The 19,303-nt window shown below is 65.4% G+C and overlaps 1 protein-coding gene across 1 annotated transcript in view; it reads right to left on the reverse strand.

Moving 5' to 3' along the window:
• FLNC (filamin C) overlaps positions 1 to 19,303 on the reverse strand; it is a 28,662-nt gene that overhangs the window by 5,088 nt on the left and 4,271 nt on the right. Inside the window, 36 exon segments of the mRNA XM_027669736.1 lie at positions 827 to 949; positions 1,047 to 1,199; positions 1,755 to 1,958; positions 2,380 to 2,541; positions 3,037 to 3,210; positions 3,318 to 3,446; positions 3,602 to 3,742; positions 3,826 to 3,913; positions 4,532 to 4,779; positions 4,877 to 4,900; positions 5,496 to 5,685; positions 5,928 to 6,084; positions 6,177 to 6,300; positions 6,694 to 6,861; positions 7,523 to 7,683; positions 8,278 to 8,440; positions 9,003 to 9,176; positions 9,930 to 10,527; positions 10,862 to 11,124; positions 11,687 to 11,732; positions 11,734 to 11,805; positions 12,416 to 12,585; positions 12,777 to 12,867; positions 12,970 to 13,130; positions 13,525 to 13,648; positions 14,101 to 14,244; positions 14,458 to 14,571; positions 14,703 to 14,896; positions 15,367 to 15,503; positions 15,759 to 15,885; positions 16,283 to 16,420; positions 17,074 to 17,274; positions 17,818 to 17,980; positions 18,070 to 18,147; positions 18,272 to 18,390; positions 19,001 to 19,151. Of these exon segments, the coding sequence (XP_027525537.1) occupies positions 827 to 949; positions 1,047 to 1,199; positions 1,755 to 1,958; positions 2,380 to 2,541; positions 3,037 to 3,210; positions 3,318 to 3,446; positions 3,602 to 3,742; positions 3,826 to 3,913; positions 4,532 to 4,779; positions 4,877 to 4,900; positions 5,496 to 5,685; positions 5,928 to 6,084; positions 6,177 to 6,300; positions 6,694 to 6,861; positions 7,523 to 7,683; positions 8,278 to 8,440; positions 9,003 to 9,176; positions 9,930 to 10,527; positions 10,862 to 11,124; positions 11,687 to 11,732; positions 11,734 to 11,805; positions 12,416 to 12,585; positions 12,777 to 12,867; positions 12,970 to 13,130; positions 13,525 to 13,648; positions 14,101 to 14,244; positions 14,458 to 14,571; positions 14,703 to 14,896; positions 15,367 to 15,503; positions 15,759 to 15,885; positions 16,283 to 16,420; positions 17,074 to 17,274; positions 17,818 to 17,980; positions 18,070 to 18,147; positions 18,272 to 18,390; positions 19,001 to 19,151 (5,674 nt within the window).

The following is a 19,303-nucleotide window of genomic DNA, read 5'->3' on the forward strand; positions in this document are numbered from 1 at the left end:
GGGGGGGCTCGGGGGAAGGCGCCGCCCACGCGGGTCGACTCCTCCACGTGCACCTCGCGCGTGGTCTCCCCGCCGCGCGTCTTGCTGATCTCGGTGCGCTCCGTGCGCGTGTACGTGTGGCTGCTGCGCGTGAACGTGCGCGTCAGCCGCTCCTGCGCCGACACCATCTGGAACCAGTTCCCTGGGGAACACCCCGCGGGGACACGGGCGGACAGCGGGGACACACGGGGACAGTGGGGACACGGGGAGACCACGTGGACACGGAGGGGACCACAGGACATGGGCACAGGGAGGGAGGACAGAAAGGTGCCCAGAGGAGTGGTGGGGCCACGGGGATGTGGATGGACACAGGGTTGGATGAATGCGGGGATGGATGTAGGAATGGGTGGAGACATGAACCGGTGGAGACAGGGATGGTCACAGGGATGGAGACAAGGATGGACACAGGGATGATGGAATCATGATGGGTGCAGACACGGGTGGTCACAGGGATGGAAGTAGGGGTTGGTGCAGGGAGGGATGGACACGGGGATTGATTAGGGATGGTTGCAGTGATGTACAGAGCCATGGGTGGATGAAGCCAGGGATGGACACATGGATAAAGGATGTGGATGGAGGTACCAGTGAGTGGTGGCACACCCGGAGGGACGCACAGACACAGGCACAGGTGCACGGAAGGACACGGACACAGACACACAGTGGGGAGAGAAGGAAGAAAGAGGGAAAAGTCAGAGCTGGAATGGCTGAGAGGCGTCTCAGCCCACAGAGGAGGAGGAGGATGGAGGATGAAGGAGGAGAGGAGGAGGAGGAGGAAGGCCAAGCCTACCTGGGATTTTGAGGTTGAGGTCACAGGTGCTGCCAACGGTGGCGATGGAAGGTGCCTGCCGCCGGCGCGTGATGCTCTCCTTCATCCGGCCCTCACCCGTCACCTTCACTGTGAAGGGGCTCCCTGCAGGAGAAGGTCACCTCAGGAAGCTGTCACCCCTCCGGGGGTCCCAGCACCTTGCACTGCACGCCTGTGCCCCCCCTTGTCCCCCTGGCCCCACCTGGGACATGTTTGTCGGCAAACTTGATGTTGATGATGTAGTTGCCAGGCTCAGTGGGGCAGTAGGTGACCTTGCAGGTGCCGTCCTCCACGTCCTCACAGTTGATGTCCACCTTGCTGGGGCCCTCGATGGACAGACCCAGCCCGCCATAGCCTGGGCAACCACAGGGACACACTCAGAGGTGTCCCATGGCAGCTCTCCCTGTCCTGGACATGGCCATGCCATGGACACCACCCCAACCCAGCCATCAAAGCCACCACCCCATCCTGGCCATGGCCACAACCATGGCCACCACTCCATCCTGTGCTGGTTGCAGCTGCAGCATGGCCTTAGCCACCTCCCACCTGGGTGATGGCCATGCCACCATCACCACCACCCAAGGCTGTGCTGGCTGCAGCTGTGGCATGGCCTTGGCCCTCAAATCATTCTGGCTATGGCCACACCACTACCACAGCCACCATCCAACCCCAGCCCCAGCAACCATCCTGACTTGGCCATGACCATGGCTACCATCCCTTCCTGGCCATACATAGCCTTGGCCACCACCCCATGTGGCCATGGCACACTATAGCCATAACCATGGCTACCACTCCGTCCTTGGGTGGCTAAAACCAACACATGGTCATGGTCACCATTTCACCCTGGTCGTAACCACAGCCACCACCCCGTCCTGGCCCTGGCCATGGCCAACTCCCCCCATGGCCTCACCGGCGCTGCGTGTGTCCACGATGAACTCAGCCACCTCGAAGGTGTGGCCCTCCAGCAGCCCTTGGCCCCACACCTTGACCCGGCCTGCGTCGCCAATCTCCGACTGCCCCACCAGGATCTTGAAGGGGCTGTTGGTGACGTGCTGCCCACTCTTCCGCACGCTCACCACGTGCTCGCCCACCTCCTTGGGCGTGAATGAGATGCCTGGGGGGACACCATGGTCACATCCCACCATCAACCCACAGCCACCAACACCAGCCATGGCCATCACCAACCCATGGCCACCACCACCAGCCCCTGGCCAGACACCCAGCCCTGGCCATCTCCTCCAGCCCTTGGCCACCACCAACAACTTCTGGACAGTTCTACCAACCCATGGTCACCATAACCAGCCGCTGACCATCTCCATCAGTCCCTCATCACCACCCACATCCCCTGACTATGGCCACCAATCCCTGGCGACCCAACGCCACGGGGCCACCCATCCCTGCGACTTCACAGCCCCGCTGTCCCCTGTCCCACCAAGTCCCCAAGTCCCACATCCCCCTTTCATGGGCCCATGTCCCACTTCCACTGCACCCATGTCCCTGTGTCCCCACAGTGTCCCCACGGTGTCCCCACGCACCGATGTGGCGGTTGGGCAGCCTCTTGAGCAGGCAGGGCTCCTCGTTGCCCGAGGGTGCACGGATGGTGGCCGCCAGCAGGCTCAGGTCCGTCTCTGCGATCTTCAGCGACACGTCGGTCGAGGTGCCCACGTTGAGCTGGGACGTGCGCATGGAATCATCCCCTGCAGAGACGCCGTCAGAGAGGACATCAGCTCAAGGTAGGGGCCGGGATGGATGGGGTCCCAAAGGTCATGGGATGGTGTACCCAAGGCCCCACAAGGTCCTCATGGTCACGTGGAGAGGACCCTCAGGGCTGGAGGTTGCCCAAAGATGTGTGAATGGGGTCCTCAAGTTCATGGATAAGGACCCCACAAGGTCCACATGTGATATGGTCCCCAAAGCTATGTGAGGTCCCCATGGCCATGAATTGGGGTCTCCAAAGTTCCATGAGGTCCCCAAGGCCATGGGATGGGGAGCCCTGGTGGCCAGGGTTGGACAAGGGACATCATAGCTGTTTGATGGGGTCCCAGTGGCCATGAGGAAGGTGGCCCCATGACCCCACGGGTGTCCCCATGACCACGCCATAGTCCCTATGACCACACAGGTGCCCCCATGGCCACATGGAGACTCCAAGGACCCCCAGGATCCCCAGCCCCTGCTGTCCCTCCCCATCTCACCGGTTATCTTGGCGGTGAAGGGGCTGCCCGGGATGTGTTTGTCATCGAAGCGCACAATGATGCTGTAGTCACCAGGGGCTGTGGGCAGATAGGACACGGTGCACGTCCCGTCCTTGTTGTCCTGGCAGGTGATCTCTGCCTTGGAGGGACCTTCCACTGCCAGCGACAGCCCACCTGGGGGTACAGGATGTGTCAGGATGTGTCAGGAGGGATTTCCAGCCTCTCCTGGTAGCACTGGGGGGTCCCCATGACTGTTCCAGCTCCCCTTGGCCACCACTGACCCTCGCCGGCGTCCTTGGTGACAATGGTGAAGGTGCAGGGCTTGTTGACCATCCCGTGGCTCAGCCCCGGCCCATAGGCACTGACATGGCGTGGGTTGATGGCATCCACGTAGAACTGGAGAGGACTCCCTGGGGACATGGACAACAATAGTCAAGGACCCCATGGGGTCACCCCAAACCAAGGGGTGACCAACCAGAGGCCCAAAAGGGACACCCCGACACCAACCAGGGCATGGTGGTATCAACCTTCCTCAGCCACCTCCCAGTGCCCCCCAGTGGCTCACCAGGGATGTGGTTGCCATCGTAGCGGATGTCCATCTCGTGCAGCCCCTTCTCGGAGGGGGCGTAGTGCACCGTCACCGTCCCGTCCTTGTTGTCGGTGATGTTGGGCCGCGCTGTCTTCCCCGAGGGCATCCGCACCTCACCTGGGGGCACCGTGTCAGCAGGGGCACCAAGGGGGGCTGGTGCCTCACAGGGTGCTCCCTGTCCCCCTGACCCCACTCTGTACCTGTGATCTCACCCTTCTGCACTGTGAAGGGGATGACGAGGTTGAAGGGCCGGAGGTTCTCAGCAGTGGCTGGGGGCTCATCCGTGGCCTGATCGTATGGCAGAGAGGAGGGTGAGAACCCTGTGGTGGGCTCCCAGCCCTGGGGTGGCCATAGTGGGGGGTGAGAACCCCGGGCTCCCAGCCCCAGAGTGATGCTCGCAGCCTCCAAACCCCACAGTGCCCACCATGACCCTGGCCCCATGGCACTCACCATGGTCTAACCCTAACCCTAACTCTAACCCTAACCCTAACCCACCATGGTCTCCCAACTCTCTTAGCTCCATGATGGCCACCATGGTCCTGACACTGTCCCAGGGTGCCCACCAGGGTCTCGCAATTCCATGACTCCCATCATAGTCACCCAAACCCATGGAGCCCATTGTGCTCTCATTACTCCTCACTGACCAGCTCTCTGTGCCTTGATGCCCACCATGATGTTCAACCCCACCACAGTCTCCCTTCTCCATGGTGTCACCCTGGTCTCCACAATCTCTGTCCCATGATGCCCATTGTGCCTTCAACTCTGCCCCTTGGATCCACCCCAGTCTCCCAACCCCATGGTACCCACGATGGTCTCCCTACTCCATGCCAGAGATCTCCCAAACTCTGCCCCATGGTGCCCACCACAACCCCCCAGACTCACAGAGCCCCCCGGTCCTCCACCCACCAGGACGTGGAAGGGGCTGTTGGGGACGTGCTCCCCGCCGAAGCGGATGGTGATGACGTATTTGCCGGGCTCGGGCGCGGTGTAGAAGATGTCGAAGGTGCCGTCGTGGTTCTCCACCACGTCCACATCCAGCTCGGCACCGTCGGGAGTTGACACCTTGCAGGTGACCTTGCCCTGTCCCGCTGCCTTCGCATCCACCGTGATCACCGTCTCCTCCCCGATCTGGATCGTGGGGCCCAGGCAGGCGCCTGCAGGGGAGGGCGGGGTCAGGGCCATGGGGGGACCCCAAACCTACCCCCCAAGTGCCCCCCCCGGCCCCCCAACTGCCCCCCCGGCGCCACTTACCCAGTCCATGGCCCCCAATGGATACTGCAAGAGAGACCAGGGAGAGCGGTGAGAAGGGGTTGGGGGGCTGGTTGGGGGGCCGGGGGGGCCGAGGGGGCCGGGGGCTTCCGGGGGGGGCCGGCACATCCTGTCCTGGGGGCACCCTCTCATCCCCACTGCGCCATGGGGCAGGGCTGGGGGGTGCTGGGGGGTGCTGGGGGCAGCAGTGGGGCAGGTAGGGGTGCTGGGGGGCAGTGGGGGGTGCTGGGGGCAGCAGTGGGGCAGGTGGGAGTGCTGGGGGCAGCAGTGGGGTGCCAAGGGGCAAGGCAGGGGTGTCTGGGGTGGGCTGGGTGCTGTGGAGCAGCAAGGGGACGCTATCGGTCAGCATGTGGATGCTGTGAGGTAGGAGGGGATGCCATGGGGCAGCATGGGGACACAGTGGGTCAGCGAGGGATGCGGTGGGCCAGCGAAAGGACACCACAGGGCAGTGAGGGGATGCCATGGGGCAGCGAGGGGACACCACGGGTCAGTGAGGGGACGCTGTGGGTCAGTGAGGGAATGCTGTGGGTCAGCGAGGGAACGCCATGGGGCAGCAAGGGATAGCATGGATCAGCATGAGGACACTGTGGGGTAGCCCCACCTGTGACAAGGCACTTGCTGGCATCGCCGGCGGGCACAGCGAGGACGCGGAAGGGCGACGCGGGGATCTCATCCCCCCCATACTTGACGGTGCTGGTGTAGCGCCCCGGCACGTCGGGCACGTAGGAGACTGTGTAGGTGCCATCCCCATTGTCCCGGATCGACGCCTTCTTGGGCTGCCCCTCGGGGTCCTGCAGGCAACCCCCATCAGTGCCCTGTGCTCAGCACCCCGGTATGTGAGGGAAAGGGCACCCCGTGTCTCCCCCTGGCACTGACCAGGATCTGCACCATGAGCAGCCCCTCGCCCACTCCCTGGGTCCCCACACGTTCCCCCCTACACTGACCAGGATCTGCACGGTGAGGAGCCCCTCGCCCACCCTCCATGTGTCCCCTCACACCTCCCATGCGCCCCATGTTCCCCCCCTACACTGACCAGGATCTGCACGGTGAGGAGCCCCTCGCCTGCGTCGCGGGCGTCGATGGTGAACTCGACGGGGAGGCTGGCGGGGATGCCCCCCGCGCTCAGCCCGGGGCCGCTCGCCCGCACCTTGCTGGCATCGTGGGCTGGCAGCGCCGTCACCTTGAAGGGGCTGTGGGGGGTAGGGGGTAAGGGGGGTGCTGGGACCCCCAGGTTGTGGGGGGAACCTGTGTCCCCACCCATCCACCCCAGGTGGGGTCTCACCTGCGCGGCACCTCCTGCCCTCCGTACTTGACGGCCACGGTGTAGGGCCCGTCGGTGGCCGGGGTGTAGGTGACCTTATGGGTGCCGTCACCGTTGTCTCGGACCTCCAGCGGCTCCGGCAGCCCTGTGTGGCAGCAGGACATGTGGGGTGGTGATATGTGAGGCAGGGGGACACATGGAGCAGGGGAACATGGAGGGTATAGAGCAGTATGTGGGGCAGGACATCCCTGAGCAGGGAACTCCACGGGGCAGGACACTCTAGGGAGAAGGGCATCCATGGGGCTGGACATCCTGTGGAGTAGGATGTCCATGGGTAGGACACCCTATAGAGCAGGGCACACCGCAGGGCAGGACACCCTATGGTACATGGTATCCATGGGTTGGACAAGCCATGATGCAGGACATCTGTGGGTCAGGACATCCCAAGGAACAGGACACCCTGTGGACCATGGGATCCACTGGGCAGGGTTAGGACACCCCACAAGACAGGGCCTCCACCCTCCATGTCCCCACGTACCGGCGGGCCCCAGCAGCGTCACCTCGAGGGCCGCGCGCCCCGCGGCGCTGACGTCCACGGTGAAGGTCTGGGGCAGCCGCGCACGGACAGTGGGGCCCAGCCCCGGCCCCGAGCACGTCACCTTCGAGGGGTCCACGGCATCCCGCACCCGCACCCGGAACGGGCTCCCTGCATGGGGAGGGGGTCAACGCATGGGGTGGGCACTGTGGGGGCAGGGTAGGGTAGGGATGGGGGTGGCATGGCCATTGGGTCAATGTGGACATGGGGTCAGCATGGGGATGGGATCAGCATGAGAGTGAGGTCAGCGTGGCCCTGGGGCCAACATATCCATAGGATCAGCATGGGCACAGGGACAGCATGGCTGTAGGGTCAGTGTGTCCACAGTGGGCATGGGCACAGTGTGGGGCCAACGTGCTCATGAGATTGACATGCCCATGAGGCCAACACATCTGTAGGGTCCACATGGCCATGGGTTCAGAATGGGCATGGGGACAGCGTGACCAGAGGGTCAACGTGGCCATGAGGTCAATGGGAGCCATGCATTCAACATGGTCATGAAGTCAGTCTGGCCATGGGGACAACCTAACCATGGGGTCAATGTGGGCACAATGTGGCCATGGGATTGGCATGGGGAAGGGTTCAGCATGGGCATGGGCACAGTGTGGCTGTAGGGTCATTGTGGCCATAGGGATATCAAAGCCATGGCCATGGGGATAGCAGAGGCAGGGGACAGCTTGGGCATGGGGCCACCATGGTATCACCACAGCGTGGCCAATGGACGCCCACCAGGACACCTCTCCCCCCCACCCATCCCCGTATCCCCCCGCACCGGGAATGGGGTGGCCACCGAAGGTGATGTTGACATCGTAGTCGCCGGGCGTGAAGGGCACGTACTCCACTGCGCAGCTCCCGTCCTTGTTGTCCTTGCAGGACATCTTGGCCTCCGAGGGACCCTCGATGGCCAGACCCAGCCCCCCAGTGCCCGCGCCCCTGGGGGAACACCACCGGTCAGGGGGGTGACACGGGCACGGTGGGACCGTGCGGGAGAAGAGCCGTGGTGGGGAGATGGAGGTGACACAGTGGCAGTGGGATGGAGGTGCCACCTCCACAGCAAGGGGAGGGAGGTGCTACCACCAAGGCAGTGAGGTGGGGATGCCATGCTAGTGGCAGGGAGATGGAGTGGCATGTTGGGGGCCATGCCATGTAGGTGCCACACGGGTGGCAGGGGCTGGAGGTGGCACACCGATGGCAGAGGGTGGAGATGCTCGGTTGGTGACAAGAGATGAAGGTGGCACCTCCATGGCAAGGGGACAGAGATGCCATGGTGGTGACATGGAACGGAGGTGGCACCTCTATGGTAGGGGATGGAGATGCAGGTTTGGTGACTTGGGATGGAGGTGGCACATCCAAGGGAGGGGACACAGGCAGTACATCCAATGCAAGAGGATGGACGTGGCTCCTCCATGGCAGGGGATGGAGACAGTGGGTTGGTGGCCTGGGACAGAGGTGACACCTCTGGGGGGAGGTCTGTGGGTATGGGGTGGTGGCAGGGTGGGAGTTGAGGGGCTTGGGGTCAGTGCCCACCTGGTCTCCACGGTGAAGTGGTTGGCTGTGCCCACCAAGCCGCCCTCCAGGCCGGGGCCGTGCGCCCGCACGCGTGTGGGGTCACAGCCCTCAGCCACCCCCACGCGGAAGGGGCTCTTCGGGACCGCCACGTCATCATATGTCACCTCCACCCGGTGCAGCCCTGTGACAGGGACAGTCACACACTGCCCACGGCAGGGGCGGGGGGGTCTCAGGGAGGGGTTGGGCGCTCTCGAGGTATTTGGGGGTCCCTGGGTGGGGTTTGGGTGGAGCTTGGGGATCCCTTGGTGGGTTTGGATGTGGTTCTTTTGTGGTTTTATGGGGGTTTCAGGGGATTTGTGGTCCCTGGGTGGGGTTTGGAGGGTCTCAGGGACTTTGGGAATCCCTTGGGGGGAGTCTCAGGGGGCTTGGGTATTTTTGAATGAGGTTTTGGGGGGTGGTTGGGGGTCCTTGAGTGGAGTTTGGGGCTGTCTCAGGGGGTTTGGGGGTCTGTGGTTCTGGGGGGACCGGGGGGAATTGAGAGGGTTGCCCACTTGGATGTGGTTTGGGAAGGTCCCTCTCTAGGGGTCCCCCATGGGGAACGGAGGATGCCTGGTCAGGACTTGGGGTCCCACGGGAGTGTTGGGGTCCTGGGGAGGTGCAGAGAGAGTCCCTGTTGGGGCTCAGGGTCCCTGGGGGTCCTCAGGGGGTGTTGGGGTTCCCGGGGGGCTGTGGGGGTCCCTCACCCTCCTCGAAGGGCGTGTACTCCACGCGGTAGGTGCCGTCGCCGAGGTCGGTGACGAAGGTGTCGATGGGGGTCCCCGAGGGGTTCAGCACCCGCGCCCGGACGTGGGGCCCCCCCGTGGGGGCCAGAGCCCGCGCGTCCACCGTGAACTCAGTGCCCACCTCCCGCAGCACCCCTGTGGGGCACAGGAGGGTCAGGGGGGGCCTGGAACTCACCTGGGGGTCCCTCCCTGCACCCCCTGAGCACCCATGGCCCTCTCAGCACACACAGGGGGTTCAGGGGTGTCCTGGCACACCCCCACGGCCCCATCCCGCACTCTCTGAAACTCCAGAGTCCACCCTCCCCCCATGAGAGAGGCGAGTGGGGGGGAAGCCACAGAGACCCCTGAGTAGTGGTGGGATTAGGGTTAGGAGGACAGGGGAGGAGGTGCCTGTGGGGAGAAGATGCTGTGAGAGAGGGTGCCCGTGGGGAGGGGGTGTCCATGGGGTGCCCAGTGGAGAGGAGATATCAGTGCCCATGGGGGTGTTTGTGGCCATGGGGGTGTCTGTGAAAGGAAGAGGTGTCCACGCAGAGGAGATGTCCATGGGGTGCAGATGACCCCCCCCCAAGAGGGGGTGCCCATGGGGACAAGGTGACTGTGGGGTTGGGATGCCCATGAGTGGAAGTCTCTACAGAGAAGGGGTACCCACAGGGACAGGGTGTCCATGGAGATGCCCATGGTGGTATCCAAGGGGAAGACATGCCCACGGGGATGGAACGCCCTCGGGGAGAAGGTCCCCATGGGGAAGAAGTGGTTGTGGGGGATGTCCATGGGGAGGAGGTACCCACATGGATGGGACGCCTGTGGGGAGGAGATGCCCGTGGGAAGGAGATCCCCACGGGGAGAACGTGCCCGTGGTGAGCAGCCCCTGCGTGGCCGCCCCCTCACCTCTCGGCTCCACGCCTTTGCCATAGACCTTGACACTGCTGGTGTCGACAGCCGGGTCGACGGTGACACGCACGGGGCAGTTGGGGACCGGGAGGCCGCCATAGTTGATGGTGATGGTGTAGGCGCCGGCGCAGGCCGGGGTGTAGGTGATGGCGTAGGTGCCGTCCCGGTTGTTCTGCACCAGCACCTCGGCCTTGACGCCGGCCTCGGAGCGGATCTCGATGGTGAGCTCGGCCTCGCCGGCCTGTGAGCAGTCCACGGAGAAAGCGGCCGCCTCGCCCGCACGGCCACGCTCCAGCCCCGGCCCTGACGCCGTCACCTTGGCCGGGTCGAAGGGCGCCGTGACCGCGGCCGTGAAGGGGCTGCCCGGGATGTGGCGCCCGGCAAAGAGGATGTTGATGTGGTACTCGCCGGGCACTGTGGGCAGGTAGGACACGGCGCAGGAGCCGTCCCCGTTGTCCTGGCACTCGATCTTGGCCTCGCAGGGCCCCTCCACTGTCAGCCCCAGCCCCCCGCTGCCAGCGCCCTGCGTGGCGATGGAGAAGGGCGCCGGGACCCCCACACGGCCGCCCTGCAGCCCCGGCCCTGAGGCCACCACCTGTGGGCACAAGGACACAGGGGGGTCAGAGGGGACACAGGGACACATGGGAGTTAGGGGGCACAGAGTCATGTGGGGGTCTGGGGGGCCAGAGACACGTGGGGGTTAGGGGGGACACAGGGACATGTGGGGGTCAGGGGGGACACACGGACATGTGGGGGTCAGGGGGGACACAGGGACATGTGGAGGCCAGAGATATATGGGGGACCCCCATGCTGCACCCATGGCCCTGAAGCCACCACCCAGAGGCAGAGACACGTGGGATTCAGGGAGGACATGCAGGGGTCATGGGGAGCACACGCACCCCCTGTTGCACACACATGTGCCAGCTCACCTTGGAGGGGTCGGGGGGCAGCAGTGCCTCCACGGGGAAGGGGCTGCCTGGCACCGGGTGCCCGTCGTAGGTGATCTCGACGCGGTGGGGTCCCTCCTCGGAGGGGGTGAAGCTCACGGGATGGGGGCCCCCGGGGGGCGCAGGTCCCACCGTGCAGGGCACGGGGCGGCGCGAGGGGCCCGTCACCTTCACCTCCAGGTGCCCCTGGCCCCCCGCGCCCTGAGCCTCCACGTGGAACTCCTGCACCTGCCCCACCTCCGCCTCTGTGGGGGAATGGGGGTCAGGGGGACACCCTGCGCTTGGGGGGGTCACACACACGCCCCCGGGGTGCCCCCAGATCCATGGAGAACCCCACACCCAGATATGTCCCCCAGACCCAGGGGTGCGTTCACATGTGTGTCCCAGGGTCTGTCACCCCTACCCAAGGGTGTTTCCCATCATGTCCGGGGTGTTGTGCCACCCACAGAGTGTGTCAACCCCCTCCCATGCCCCCACCCATGGGTGTCCCCCATATCAAGGGGGTCCCCCACACACAGGGGATCCTCCCCTCAGGCTGCCCCCCATACCCAATGTCCCTGCCATCGCGTGCCCCAACTCCATGATGAATCCCACAGCCAAGGGTGCCCCCACCAGAGTGCTCCCATATCCAAGGTGCCCTCCCAGGCTGACTCCCTCACACAGGTTCCCCTTCCACCAGAGTGTGTCCCCTTAGGGTGCCCCCATGCCCAAGTGTCCCCACCAGGGCCTCTTCCCATGCTGTACCCCAGATCCAGAGTGCTCCCCCCCCAGTGCCCTCCCCAGTGCCCCCCCAGTGCCCCCACTCACTGCTGTTGAGCCCCTGCACCTTGACCTTGCCCAGCTGCAGGGGGGGGGGCCACAGTGACGGGGAAGGGGCTCTTGGGAATGGGGTCTCCTCCGTAGGTGACCACCACGGACAAAGGGCCCTGTGGGGACACCACCAACTCAGGGTGCTGCTGGGGGACACCAGCACCCAGCAGGGGGCAGGGAATGGGCACCCACAGAGGGGTGCTGGGGGTCACCCATGGGTGTTGGGGGGGTGAAGTCCCAGGGATGGGGGTCATTCGTTGGTCTGGGGGTGCCCTGGGGTGACTGGTGCCTATGTGGGGGTGTAGCTGCCCCATGGGAGTACCCACAGGGGTGGGGTATCCATGTGAAGGGGGGTGTTCATAGGGGTAGCGTGCTGAGGGGATGGGATGCTCATAGAGGTGCCCATGGAGGTGCTATATACCCCCCCTATACACTGGGTTGTCTGGGGGGGTGTCCTTGGGGGTGCCCAGGATGGGTTGTCAATGAGCAGGCCCCGATGGGTGACCCTATGGGTTGGGGAGCACAGATGGGTTGAGATGCCTCCATGGGGTGACCTCATGGGTCAGGGTGCCCCCCCAGGCTCACGGTGACCCCCACACCCAACTGTTGCAGCGGGGTGCACTTGGCGGTGGGTGCCCATAGGGTTATGGTGTCCCCCACGGGTTAAGGTCCCTTGCCCCGGGTCAGGGTGTCCCCTCCCGTGTGTCGGGGTGCCCCAGTACCCACCTGCTGTAGGGGGGTGTACTTGACGGTGTAGGAGTAGTCGTGGTTGTCGATGACCTCGAAGTCGGCGACAGCCGGGCCGGGCCCGGTGCCCGCGAACCGAACATCCAGGGGGGCCTTCCCCGCCCCCCGCGTCTGCACACGGAAGTGAGTGGGGGTCCCCACCTCCACCCCTGCACACATCATCAGTTACTGTGGGACCCACGGCACCCGCAGGACCCACAGCACCCAGAACTGGGAGTTGCCACCTCCACCTCTGCACCCATTCTCAGTCACTGCGGGACCCACGGCATCGCGGTCCCTGCCCCACAGCACCCCCTGCCCGCCACCCCCCATCCCCACCCCTGCCCCACATCTCCCTCACCCGTGCGGCTGAGCCCGGGTCCCTCAGCCTTGACCTTGCTGGCGTCGTGGGACGGGTCCACCTTGATGCGGAAGGGGCTGGAGGGGATCTCCTGGGGACGGAGACCAGGGCACAGTGACACGGGGGCACCACGGGGACAGAGCTCCAGCCCCACCCGGCCCCTGGGGGCGGGGGGTACCCCCTGCACCCTAACCTGGTTGGCGAAGAGCACCATGATGGTGTAGAGCCCCGCGCCCGGCGCCGTGTACTTGACCGTGAAGGTATCATTGTCATTCTTGATGATGTCAAAGTCGATGTCGGCCTCGAGCGGCCCCACCACCCCCGGGGCACACTTGATCCCAATGCTGACATCACCTGTGAGGGGCAGGGTCAGTGGCACCCGCTGTCCCGGGGGGCACTGAGGGGTGGAACCGGGTACACGAGGTGGGGAGCTGGACCAGGACTGGGGATGATGGACCAGGGATGCAGGTGCAGGAGCAGGGATGCAGGCCCTGGAATCCTGGACCAGGACCAGGGACAATGGACCAGGAGCAGAGATGCAGGATCAGGGATGCAGGACCAGGACTGGGGCAGATGGACCCAGGATGAAGGAGCCCAGGACTAGGGATGCTGGTCCAGGGATGCACATGCAGGACCAGGGAAGCAGGACCAGGAATGCAGAATGAGGACCAGGGGTGCAGGACCAGGCACACAGGAAATGAGCCTCATGCCCATGGAGGGATCCCCAAGGTGCCCCCCCATCACCCACCCTGCCCAGCCTCGCTGCAGTCCACAGTGAAGTAGGTGGGCTCGTTGGCCTTCAGCCCCGTCTTCTCCACGCCTGGTCCGTGCACCTTCACCCTGCCGGGGTGGCTGCCCTCGCCCACGCTCACCTGTGGGCCCACAGTGTCACCTGCAGGGCAGGGTCACAGACCCCCCCCTGCCAGGCACCCCATGGTGCTGAGACTCCCAACTCCACTACAGACTCCCCAGCCCATCGGCCATGGGACCCCCATCCCCATTCTGGCATCCTCGTCCATCCCCACCACACCATCCACACCACTCCAGGAGACCCCCAACCCCACCCCAGCACCCTTAATGGTCTGGGACCCCCATCCCCACATCCAGCATTCCATGGGACCCCCATCCCCATCCACATCACCCCATGGGCCCCCAGCCCTACCCTGGCCCCCCATTCCTATGAGATGTCCACACCCAGCGCCCCATGGAACCCCCACGCCCCACATCTGACACATCAACACCCTCCATGACTGGCACCCCCTCTCTGCACCTCCTTGGACCCCCACAGCCACGCCAGCGCCCCACAGGCCCCTGTGACACCCACGCGGAAGGGGCTGTTGGGAGTGTTGACACCCCCCCAGGCGACGATGACCGTGTGCTTGATGGCCTTGGTGGGGACGTAGACGCAGTGGAAGGTGCCGTCACCGTTGTCCTTCACCTTGATGTCGATGGGGAAGCCCTCGGCGTCCTGTGGGCACCAGGGTGGAGATAAGGGGACACAGCGGTGCCCAACGGCACTGAAGGTGCACAGGGGTGCCCACTGGCACCCAACAGCACCCAGTAGTGCTCAAGGGCACCCAACAGCATCCAGAGTCACTCAACGGAACCCAGCAGTGCCCAACTGGACTCAAAGGTGCTCAGCATCACCCAGTGTCACCCAACAGCGCCCACTGGCACCCACCTGTGCGTAGAGCTTGAGGGGCCCCTTGCCGGCACCACGGGCGTCGATGGTGAACTCGGCCGGGCGGTCCACAATGCAGCCCGTGGGCTCCAGCCCCGGCCCGAAGGCCTTCACCTGCATGGGGGGATTCAGGTGAGGTCAGGGGGGCACCGGCACCCCCAGCACCCACGGGTGAGGTGCAGTGGGGTGCGATGGGGCCCAGCAGGGCACTCTGGGGCCTGGCAGGGAGCTGTGGGTCGCAGCACCTTGTCGGGCCAGGAGTCGGGGGGCGCAGGGCGGATGTCGGCCATGAAGGGGCTGTCCCGGATGTCCTCGTCGTCGCACACCACGTGCACGGCGTAGGGCCCCGGCTCCGTGGGCCAGTACCGCACGTCACACGAGCCATCGCCCTTGTCATCGCACTCGATGCGCGCCTGCGACGGGCCCTCGATGGAGAACCCTGGGGGCACCGCGGCCACCGTCACTCTGTGCCCCCACCGGGACCCCCGCACCTCGTCCTTGTCCCCACTCCGTGCCCATGTCCCCAGCGGGGTGACACCCAACCTGTCTTCATGTCCTCACAGCGGGAAGCCCCAGGTTGCTGTCCCCCATTCTGTGCCCATGTCCTTAGGGCAGTATTACCCATGTCACCACATCCCTGCTGTGGCCACCCCCAGCCTGCCCCATGTTCCCCCTTCATGGTCCCCACCCTGTGCCTGTGTCACCACAGCAGTGGGGACCTCACCATGGTGCCTGTCCTCCAGCCTGTCCCCATGTCCCCAGCAGGGTATCACCCATTCCATGCCCGTGTCCCCACCACAGTGACACCCTCCACAGTGCCACATCCCTGCAGGGTGCCCCCCACCCTGTCCCCACATCCCCACCGCAGTGCCCCCCACCCTGTCCCCATGTGCCCCTTTCTGGGCTCACCGAGGGTCCCCACTTCGGTGCCGATGGCCTCAACCACGAAGTCTGCAGGGCGTCCCACGACCCCTCCCTCGAGCCCTGGCCCCCAGGCCCGCACCTTCTGTGTCCCCGGCTGGGGGGACACCTGCACCTCGAACGGGCTGGGGGGACAGGTCAGTGTGAGGGGGGGCTGTGCCACCCCTGCTCACCCCCACCCCTCACACACCTGCAGCTTGAACGGGCTGAGGAGGATGGAGGGGGAACTGTGACACCCCTCAACCTCCCACATCCCCTCAAACCCTCCACCCCCAGGGGGACATCTGCATCTCAAAAGGGTTTCAGGGTGAAGGGGCAGTGAGGGGTGCCCCCTCACTTTCCTTCCCCGTGCCAGGGTGCCCCCTGTGCGTGGCACTGACCTGCGGGGGATGGCGTAGCCCCCCCAGGTGATGGACACCTGGTAGGTGCCGGGGACCCGGGGCAGGTACTCGCACTCGTAGACGCCGTCACCCACATCCCGCACTGTCACCGGCTCCTCCGTGCCCCCTGCGGGAGGGGCGTCACATGGGGGTCACATGGGGCACCCACAATCCCCCCAGAAGCACCCCCCAACCACGGGTATGCCCCCCAGGGCACCCCCCAACCATGCACCTCCCCATGGTGCCCCCCCACCCGTGGCCAACCCTGTGATGCCCCCCAACCATCCAACTCCCACGGGCACCCTCATGGGACCCCTACCCATGCACCCACCCACCCCAAGGTGGCCCCCAACCCTAGACCCCACATGGGACCTACAACCATGTCCATCCCTCCATGGGGACCCCCACTGATGCACCCACCCCATGGGCACCCCAATGGGACCCCCCACATGTGGACTCCCTTTGGCACACCCTGTGGTGCCCCCCAACCACCCGACCCCCTGTGCCCCCGCAGTGACACGTACCTGGCCCCCGCAGTGTCACCCGCAGGTCCCCGCTGCCTGCGCCCCGTGTCATGACCTTGAAGTCGGCCACCTCCTGCACCCGGATCCCCCGTGGCTGCAGCCCCCGGCCCGCGGCCCGGACCGCTGAAGGCGTGCAGGCTGGAGACCCCCGTTAGCACCCACCAGCACCCACTGGGCACCGGGGGGACCCTGGGGACAACCCCGGGGACAAGGAGGGGCAGGGGGTCCCCGGGGTTGGAAGATGCCCATGGGAACACCCTGGAGATACTCTAGGGAGGGGAGGGGGTCCCCGGCTTGTAAGAAGCCCGTGGGAACACAGTGGGGACACCCTCTGGGGACAGTGGGGTTCCATGGGGTCCCCAGGGCTGGAAGGTGCCTGTGGGGACACCCTGGAGACACTCCATGGACAGGGGGGTGCCATGGGATCCCCAGGGGCACAAGGAACCCCTAGGACACCCTGAGATTGATGGGTGCCACAGGGACACCCTGGGGACACCCTGGGGACAGGGGTACCAGAGGGCCCTCCTGGGGGGGTTGAGGGGGTCATGGGCCACCCCTGGGGCCATGGGCAACCACAGGGGTGTTGTGGGGCCACTGTGGTCACTGACAGGTATTGTGGCCCACCACAGTCACCACTGGGTGCCATGGGGTCACTGTGGTCACCAATAGCTGCCTTGGAGACACAATGGTCACCAGTGGGTGCTGTGGGGCCACTGATGGGTGACATGAGGCCACTCTGGTCACCAGTGGGTGCCATGGGGCCACGTGGGGACCCGGCGGGGGTGTCTCACCTTCAGCCACGTTGACAGTGAAGGGGCTCTTGGGGATCTGGGTGCCAGCGTAGGTGACACAGATGGTGTGTGGCCCCTCGAGGACAGGCCGGTAGGTGCAGCGGAACACGTTGTCCCCTTTGTCCTCCAGCATCACCTCCACTGTGTCCCGCCGGCCCTGGGGGTCCGTGATCACCACCCCCACATCTCCCGAGCCGGCCCCTGCCACCAGGACACAGGTTCAGTGCCATGGCCAGGTCACCATGGGGAGCCACCAGGCCATCAGGGCATGTCCCCAGAGCCATCCAGCCATGCCATGACCCTGTCACCATGAGGACACATCCCCAGAGCCACGAGACACCCCATGGTCATTGTCACCATGAGAACATGGCATCAGAGTCACCAAGTCATGCCATGGCCAGGCCACTGTGAGAACACGTCCCCAGAGCCACCTGGTCATGCCGTGGCCCTGGCATAAGAGGGATGTGTCCCTGAGCCACCAAGTCATGCCATGTCCTGTCACTACGAGGACACACCGCCAGAGCCACCAGGCCACCCCACGCACATGTCATCACGAGGACATGACCTCAGTGCCACCAAGTCGTGCCACAGCCACACCACCCTGAGGACATGTCCCCAGAGTCTCTGGGTCATGCCACAGCCATGCCACCGTGAAGACACATCCCCAGAACCACCTGGCCCTGTCATGGCCACACCACCATGAGGACGTGTCCCCAGAGCCCCCTGGCCGCCCCATTCCCCCACCTGCAGTGTAGATGTCAAAGTAGGTGGCCTTGTTGGCCACGTTGCCCACGGGCTCCAGGCCGGGGCCACGCGCCGTCACCTTGGTGGCGTCACCCAGGGCCATGGCCACGCCCACCCCGAAGGGGCTCCCGTCGATGTTCTGCCCCGCGAACAGCACTGTCACCTGGGGGCACGGAGGGCACGGGTGTCACAGGGGGGTGTTGCAGGGCGGGTAGCGAGGGGCTGTCACAGGGGGGTCACCACAGGCCTCACCTTGTGCAGCCCCGCGACCTTGGGGACGTAGGTGACGCTGTACGTTCGCTTCTTGTCATTGTTGGGGACCACCTTGGCCTGTGGGGGGGGAGAGACCCCAAAACCAGGGAAAGGGGGTGACACAGAGCCAGGGCACTGGAGGGCTCCCCCAGAGAGGGTTGCTGGGGGGATCCCCCAGAGGGGGTGCTGGGGCCCCCTGTACCTCCTCGGTGTGTCCCTCGGGGTCCTCGACATAGACCAGGACCTCACCCACCCCTGCCTCGAGGGTCTCCACCGTGAACTGGGCCGGGCGCAGCACCACATTTCCCTGTGGCTCGATGCCTGCAGGGGGAGAGGGTCAGGGGGGTTCCAGGACCCCAGAACCCCCCAGGGACCCTCAGCACCCCAGAACCTCTCAGCATGCCCCCAACCCCCAGCACCCCACAGCACACACGACTTGGGACCCCCAGGTGGTCCTTAGTGGTGGCAAGGGGAACCTTGGGATCAGTGGGGGTCCCTCGGGTATGGGGGGGAGCCTGGGGGGACTTTGGGGGGTCTCTGGGCATGGGGGGACCCTTGGAGAATTCCTGGGTCGGTGGTGTCCCTGGGCACAGGTGACACCCCAGGGCTGGAGAGGGGTCCCTGGGCTTGGGGGGGGCTCATGTGCTGACAGACCATGGCCCCAGAAGACCCCTCTAGTGCTGGGTTCCTGAGCCCCCCCACATCCCTCACCCAGTAACCCCTCCATGTCCCTCCTGTGCCGGGTCCCGTGTGTCCCTGAGCTCCCCCATGTCTCCCTGTGTGGGGTCCTTGAGCCCCCCATGAGCCCCACAGCCCAGCTGTGCCAGGTCTGCAGCCTCCTGGTGACTCCCAAACCCCCACGCCCCCCTTTGCCCCCTCCGTCCTGGCACCACAGCCCCCCCAGCTCCCCTGAGCCCCCAGCCCCCCGTACCGGGCCCGTAGGCGCGCGCACGGCCGGGCTGGGGGGGCCGAGGGCGCAGGGGGGCCCCCGGCCGGAGCTTGGCCTTGGGGAACTGGGACAGGTACGTCATCACCGAGTGCTCGTCCACGTCGGGGTCCACGATCTCCTCGGGAGCGATCACCTGCAGGGGGGACCCCCACACCTGTCAGACCCTCCCAGCACCCCCACCCGGGGGGACCCTGCTGGGGGACCCCTCCCACCATGAACCCCAGTGCCAGGGGGCACCCTGACACCCGTCAGACCCTCCTGGGACCCCCAACACCAACCATACCC

The sequence above is a fragment of the Corapipo altera genome, unplaced genomic scaffold, assembly GCF_003945725.1.
Source record: "Corapipo altera isolate COAL_440 unplaced genomic scaffold, ASM394572v1 246, whole genome shotgun sequence".
NCBI classification, from domain to species: domain Eukaryota; kingdom Metazoa; phylum Chordata; class Aves; order Passeriformes; family Pipridae; genus Corapipo; species Corapipo altera.